The sequence below is a fragment of the Kogia breviceps genome, chromosome 1, assembly GCF_026419965.1.
Source record: "Kogia breviceps isolate mKogBre1 chromosome 1, mKogBre1 haplotype 1, whole genome shotgun sequence".
NCBI lineage: Eukaryota > Metazoa > Chordata > Mammalia > Artiodactyla > Physeteridae > Kogia > Kogia breviceps.
In genome coordinates, this window is record NC_081310.1 from 167,350,916 (window position 1) to 167,357,556 (window position 6,641).

At 51.8% G+C, this 6,641-nt stretch overlaps 1 protein-coding gene across 1 annotated transcript; it reads left to right on the forward strand.

The window, feature by feature from the left end:
* The first annotated feature begins 245 nt into the window (after positions 1–245).
* LOC131762699 (L-amino-acid oxidase-like) lies at positions 246–6,353 on the forward strand. Its single transcript, XM_059074389.1, has 7 exons — positions 246–261; positions 1,923–2,137; positions 2,594–2,706; positions 3,804–4,005; positions 4,533–4,601; positions 4,831–4,964; positions 5,528–6,353. Exons 1-7 carry the CDS (start codon positions 246–248, stop codon positions 6,351–6,353), a joined length of 1,575 nt encoding a protein of 524 aa, XP_058930372.1.
* Positions 6,354–6,641: the final 288 nt, after the last annotated feature.

The window sequence follows — 6,641 nt, forward strand, 5'->3', positions numbered from 1 at the left end:
GAGAAGGGGCTTTCTCTAGGAAGGGAGATGGGCCAGGAGGAAGGTGGAGGTGCAGAAGATGAAGCTAGGGATGGGACAGTCATCTCCCCTGACAGCCCAGGCCTTGAGGGCAGGGCTTCTCTGCTTGGCCCAGCCAACAGGGCCCTGAGGCAGCCTAGTGGGAGGAGGCCAGCTACTGCTGGGTGGAGCTGAATCCTCATAAAGAGAGGGAGAGCTGTCCCGGGCTCAGCCTGAGCTGCAGGGCCATGGTCAAGATGAGAGGTAAGTGGGGTCCCTCCTCTGGGTCTGAGAGGGAAGTACCTGAGGAAGGAGGTGTTGGACAGTGAAACAGGGAGGGGAGCTAGACTGGGGAGTGGGGATGGGCCAGGGGGTCGAGATGGGTCCAAGGGGGAGTCTGGGCATAGGGCCAGGCCAGGGGAAGGGAGGTGGGGAGTGAGATGGGACAGGAGCTCGGTCAGGGGCTATGGATATGTCCAGGTGTTGCAAGTGAGTTGAGAGGATCGTTACAGGTCTGGAGAGTGAGTCTGGGGGTTGGGCCCACTCAAGGGGAAGGTTATGGCACTGAGACAGAATGATGGTAGCTCAGGGAGATGGGAAAACTTTTCAGGGGTGGAGAACTTGTCAGGTGTTAGGGAGGTTGAAGTAGGCCTGGTGGGGGCTGTGGGGAGGCTCGACTGTCTGTTGCCTGAGTCATAACCCTCTCCTCTTTTCTGAGGAGTCACCCCTGCAGAAGGCTCTTCTGGCATTGGGAAAGGCCTGCCCTGGGAACCAACTGGGTCTCTGCCCCTCCTCAGTGGGTGGTCACTTTTCTTCTTAGAAAGGTCACTTTCTTCTTAGAGCTTCAGTTGTCCTGCCTGTACAAAGACTGGACTAAGGGGGGTTCTCACCTGCCAGAAAACCTAGGGCTAGTGCAAGGGGGCTCAGAGTGTCACAGCTCCTGGCTGTTCCCCTTTAGAGCAGGTGACACCAAGGAAACCACACAGTCTCTCTTTCAGAGTTTCAGACTCTTAGGTGAATTTCTCTGTACATAAGAACGGTTAATTGTAGCAGTCACTCCGGACTTGTTGCATGTTATACATTAACTATGGTTTCCAGTCTTGACTGCACGTTAGAAACATGGAGGGTTTTGGAAAAATACTGTAAGGCTGGAGAAGAACAGGATTGCCAAGTTCCCGTGGGGCACTATTAGTCACTGAGAAACTGTGCACCACTTCCCCACTTCCCTTCCCCAAAGAGAACTGTGCTACACACACACATACATCCTCTCACAAACGCACACATCCCGGAAGAACACTGACCACCCAACCTCATGCACAAATGCACACAGGGAATCAAACACAAGACACAAGCAACCGAATTCTCTCTCAAACTCAAGCAAATGCACACCTATCATCCTCTCTCCTCCAAATGCAGGCCAACACACACCCATTTCTACAATTCCCTCTCGCTTTTCTGTACAGATTCATCCACACATTTGCTCAGGTACCTACACTCTCCCACAAACACATCCCCTTCACAGAAAATCACAGACATCGCACGGTTATGCAGGGCAATAATCACAAACTCACAATCACAGCACCTTTGTCATAGACAAGCTCACACACACACACTCAGCAACAGAAGCAGGCGAATTTACACTCCAATACGAAGCTGCACACTCTTGAGTTTCCAGTCACGTGCACACATGTGAACTTGTAGTCCACGTTCACAACCACACAACTAACACCAGCACGTTCACACAAACGTCCATACCCCATAAAACATAGACACAGACACAATCGCAAACACACATTTACAACCACACATCCGACAGACACGGCCTGATCTCACCATTCCCACTCATCCACACAGCCAAGCTCAGTCTGGGTAGGGCGGAGTACAGAGCCCCAGAAAGGCAGCGCCCATTCCTCTCTCTGCCCCAGGAATCCTGATCTTGGGGCTCTTGTTGGCTACTCCCAGCTGCCTTGGCTATGATGAGGACTTGGTCAAGTGCTTCCAGGACCCCGAATACGAGTCTATCCTGGTCACAGCCCAGGAGGGCCTCCACACCTCCCCACTGCCCAAGCGTGTGGTGATAGTGGGAGCTGGCATGTCAGGGCTAACGGCAGCCAAGGCCCTGCAGGACTCGGGCCACCAGGTGAGCGGGCCTTGGAGGGACCCCAATCATTCACCTCCAGTTTGCATCGTTGTGTGGAAAAAGAAAAGGAGTGGGGTTACAGCCAACACTTTGACAGCTATGCATAACCCACCAGGTCTCTCAGGCCTTAGGTATTGTTCCTCAAAAATCTGGGTTCTCCTGAGACTTAACTGTAACTTGTGTTCTTTTGGAAATAAAAGTAGAGAAAGGTTATGTAACCAGAAGGGACCAAGAGGCGTTCTGACCCATGTAACCCTGGAGCTCTTCTGCCTCATTTACGTTACTCAGGACCCTCTGGGAGAAAACCCCCCTCTGCCCAGTTTGGATATCCCGCACATTCAGGGACCTACTGCTGGGAATTCCAGAGTAGAACCTGTGGCCACTGGGGGTGGGAGTAGAGGGTGGGAGAAGTGAGAGCATGACCCTGGGAATGACAGCAGCCTCTCTGAACACCAGGTAACCATCCTGGAAGCCAGCGACCATGTCGGGGGTCGAGTGGTCACATTCAGGAATGAGAAAGAGGGCTGGTACTGTGAACTGGGGCCCATGCGAATCCCAAAGTCCCACAGGTAAGTCTCAGGAAAGGGATGGAGCAAAAGGCAAGGAGGAAGAATTAGGAGGAGGGCAGCCCTGCTGCCATCGTGTCAGAGCCCTTGCAGATTCACTGTCTCATGTGATTCAATCCTGCAAGTCAGGACTAACACTGGTCCCCCACTTGACAGGATTGAGGCTCAGAGCCCAGGGTCATACAGAAAGTGGTAGATCCCAGACTAATAATGACAATAGGTACCATTAACTCATCAAATTGTTCTCTTTAAATATGGGCAGTTACTTACATGTCAATTATACTACTTTAAGCTATAAAGTAATTAATAATAAATAATAATAACAGCTGCCATTCGGTGAACTCTTACTGTGTGCCCCCCCCGTGCTAAGTGCTATATGTGTATTATTTCATTTGATCCTTGCAACCCTATAATTTAATACTCTTATTTTTCCGATTTACAAATCAAGAAACTGGGCTCAGAGATACTAAGTGACTCATCCAAGGTTCTCCTAGGAGAAAGTGACAAAGCTCCTCAAAATCAAGGAGGCACCTGGCACCAAAATATATGCCCAATCCCTAAATCAGAACTCACTCATGGAAGAGAACCCAGCCCCTGGTTCTGGGGCTTCCAAGACAAAAAGATCCCTCACCTGGTGTCCTAAATACCTCCAAAATTGTGGCTTCTTTTTTGCCTTAAGTGGAAACTGAACCCGAGATTTCCCTCCAAACACCACCAAAAACAAAAACAAAATTTAACAGTACCAGCCCAAAGTAGGAGTCTTTAGATATGGCCTCACACTTAGAATTTGAATTTCAAACACCGTCTGAAACAAAATGTCTCTGTCTCTGTATCTGAGTTCTATACGTTCAGATTTCCTTAAGGGCCTTCATTCAGTAATGGGTGAACTCCCTACTCCCTGTCTCCCTCAGGGCAAAAACAGGAGGAAAAGAACTAATGCTAGAGTAAGAGGAGGCAAGGTTAGAGATGAGGAAGCAGTTAATCTGAGCTCCTTGGGCACGTGAAGAAACTGGTTTTCCTGGAAATGGTTTCTATTGTGAGGTCAGCAGGAACGAGGTGCCATTGGGATGGGTGCCATGTTATGCCTGTATCTGTTCCAGGTTGGTCCACACCTATGTCAGGAAGCTGGGCCTGAAGCTAAACACGTTCTTCCAGTACGATGGCAACACCTGGTACCTCATCAACAGAAAACGCTATCGTACTAGGGAGGTGAAGGCCAACCCAGAGCTCCTAGGCTATTCCATGAACCCAGAAGAAAGGGGCAAGAATGCTATGAATCTCTTCTACCAGTCCATTGCCAAGGTGATTCCTGTCTCCCCCCTCCCCCACCCCAGGGCTAGGAAAAAAACAGGGTCTGGCCAAAGGTCACCTAGCAAGTTAGTGGGTGGACCCAGGTCACCTGACTCCTACCTGGTACTCTTATGATTGGTCTGCCTTCCTTCTAACACCCCCTAAGAGTTTTGCCACCCCAACCCTAGTGTCCAGCCCCATCTCTTCTGTCCCTGTATGGTCCAATGGCCCATTGCTTGATTAGGCAGTGGAAGGAAAAGGAATCACCAGGTAATCCAATCCTTGGTAATGAATCAATCCTCCTAGATCGCAGTGAATGTCTTCACCTTAAATTTTAGTCTCCAAAGGTCTTTAAATGAAGGAGAGATTTGGAAGTTAAGAGACAATGTAGGAGGTCCTGGAAGTTCCCTTCCCCTGGTCCTTCCATCCACTCCCTCTTTGTCCCCACCCTCTTCAAAGGAACATCCAGAGAACCCAGGAGTCCTGCCTCTGGCTCTGTGACTTTATCCAAAGCTGGTCCCCCTTCCTCTCCTCTGCAGCTCAGAACAAGTCTGAAAAAATTCAACTGCAGCCACCTGATGTCCTTTTATGATTCTTACTCCACCAAGGTGAGTGAGGCAATGAAGTCCCAGGATAGGGATGGAAGGGGGTCTGTGCTCAGCCTAGACCCCTGGGATTGTCCCCTGCATCCCAGGACCCTCTCCTCCAAATGCCCACAGCTTCACCTCCCTGGAGTCCAGTCCCCCCTTCCCCGCCCAACCTTGCCTACCCCAGGCCCCTGCTGAGGCCCCTTCTTACATACTGGGCCCACTATCTGGTGCTTCCACCTCCCCACAGGCTTATCTACTGAAGAAAGGCATGCTGAGCCGAGGAGCAGTAAAGATGATCGGGGATGTGATGAATGAGGATGCTGGATACTATAAGTCCCTCCTGGAGGCCCTTCGGACTGACATGGTCTTCACAAGTAATGAGTAAGGCTGATCTGGACCAGGACTCGAGTCGGCCTCTTCCTCCAATACTCAGAGCAGAGAAAGGGAACTTTGATTGTTGAGTAGTTACTGTGTGCCCGGTGCTGTGCTAAGCACTTTCCAAGAGTTATCATATTTAATGCTAGGATCACCTTCAAGGTAGGCACTATAATTCAGAGCCATTTTACCAGTGAGGATGCTGAGGCTCAGAGAAGTTATGTAACTTACTTAAGTTCACACCACTTGGGCAAGGGCTGGAGCCAGAATCCTAACGCAGGTCTGTAGGACTCCTCCTGGGACGCAAAACTGCATGGTGGACTTTGGATCTAGACTGAGCACGTCATCGTGGGAAAGTCCCTTTTTTCTGGTGTTCCTCGTCCAAGCTATAAACGTAAACAAGAATCCCTCCCTCACAAAGACTAGTTAAGGTGAGGTATATCAAGTAAGCAGCGTAGGCTGCAGGAGGCTAGTTTCCTCCCTTTTCACACTGGGATCACTGCTGGCAACTCAGCAATCGGACCTTGTACCTCCTATACTCACCCTCTCCCCTCTCTTCACCCCTACAGCTTTTCCGAGATCACCGGGGGCTTTGACCAGCTCCCCAAAGCCCTCAACGCCAGCTTGAAGCCTGGCACCATCCTTCTGGGCTCCAAGGTAGAGACGGTGGTGAGGGATGGGCCTGAGGTCCGGATTTCCTACCGGGTGGGCGAACCCAACTCCACGCTGCCCACCCTCACGGCGGACTTTGTCATCATCTCCGCCTCGGCCAAGGCCACGCGACTCATCACCTTTGAGCCCCCGCTCTCCCGGGACAAGATGGATGCGCTCCGCTCGGTGCATTATACCAGTGCCAGCAAGGTAGTTCTGGCCTGCAACGAGTCCTTCTGGGAGCGGGATGGCATCCGGGGTGGGGTTTCCATCACCGACCGGCCCTCGCGCTACATCTACTACCCCAGCCATAGCCTCCCCAGCGGCAAGGGGGTCCTGCTGGCCTCCTACACCGTGGACGACGATTCCCTCTTCTTCATACCCATGAAGAACGACCAGGTGGTGGATATCGTCCTGGAGGACCTGGCGGCTGTGCACCAGATCCCCAAGGAGGAGCTGCGGCGCATGTGCCCCTCTTCTGTGATCAAGCACTGGTCTCTGGACCCCCTCGTCATGGGCGCCTTCACTGAGTTCACACCCTACCAATTTGTGGACTATTCGCAGCAGCTTTTCCAGCCAGAGGGCCGCATCCACTTTGCTGGCGAGCACACCTGCCTGCCCCACGCCTGGATAGACACTGCCATCAAGTCTGGCCTCCGAGCAGCCAGGAACATCCAGGCTGCCGTGGACAAAGAGGCCACGGGGAGACGGAAGACCTTCACCAATGCCCAGAATCATTTCTAACCCTAAGAGAAATCCCTGAGGGGATCTGGAAGGAAGCAGGCTGCATGCAAGGTGTGAGTTGGAGGCAGAGACCCTGGAGAGATGCCACCATTAGGCCCCCCGCCCACAAAGAGCCCGAAAATACCAGAGAACCCAGCTGGCAAGTCCACCCCCTTTCCGGCTTCTCACTCCTGCCAGCCCTGGAGAAGGATCAGCAGAGTCAGGGTATTTGGAGGGATAAGGAAAAACCAAGGATGGACTGTGCTAGAATCAGCCTTTAGCTTGCCAGTAGTAACAAGCAAAAAAGAA

Excerpts from the sequence above, each read along its gene's own strand:
- LOC131762699 (XM_059074389.1), top strand. Across the intron at positions 2,707-3,803 it reads CGAATCCCAAAGTCCCACAG|GTTGGTCCACACCTATGTCA; the intron begins GTAAGTCTCAGG and ends TATCTGTTCCAG. Across the intron at positions 4,006-4,532 it reads TCTACCAGTCCATTGCCAAG|CTCAGAACAAGTCTGAAAAA; the intron begins GTGATTCCTGTC and ends TCTCCTCTGCAG.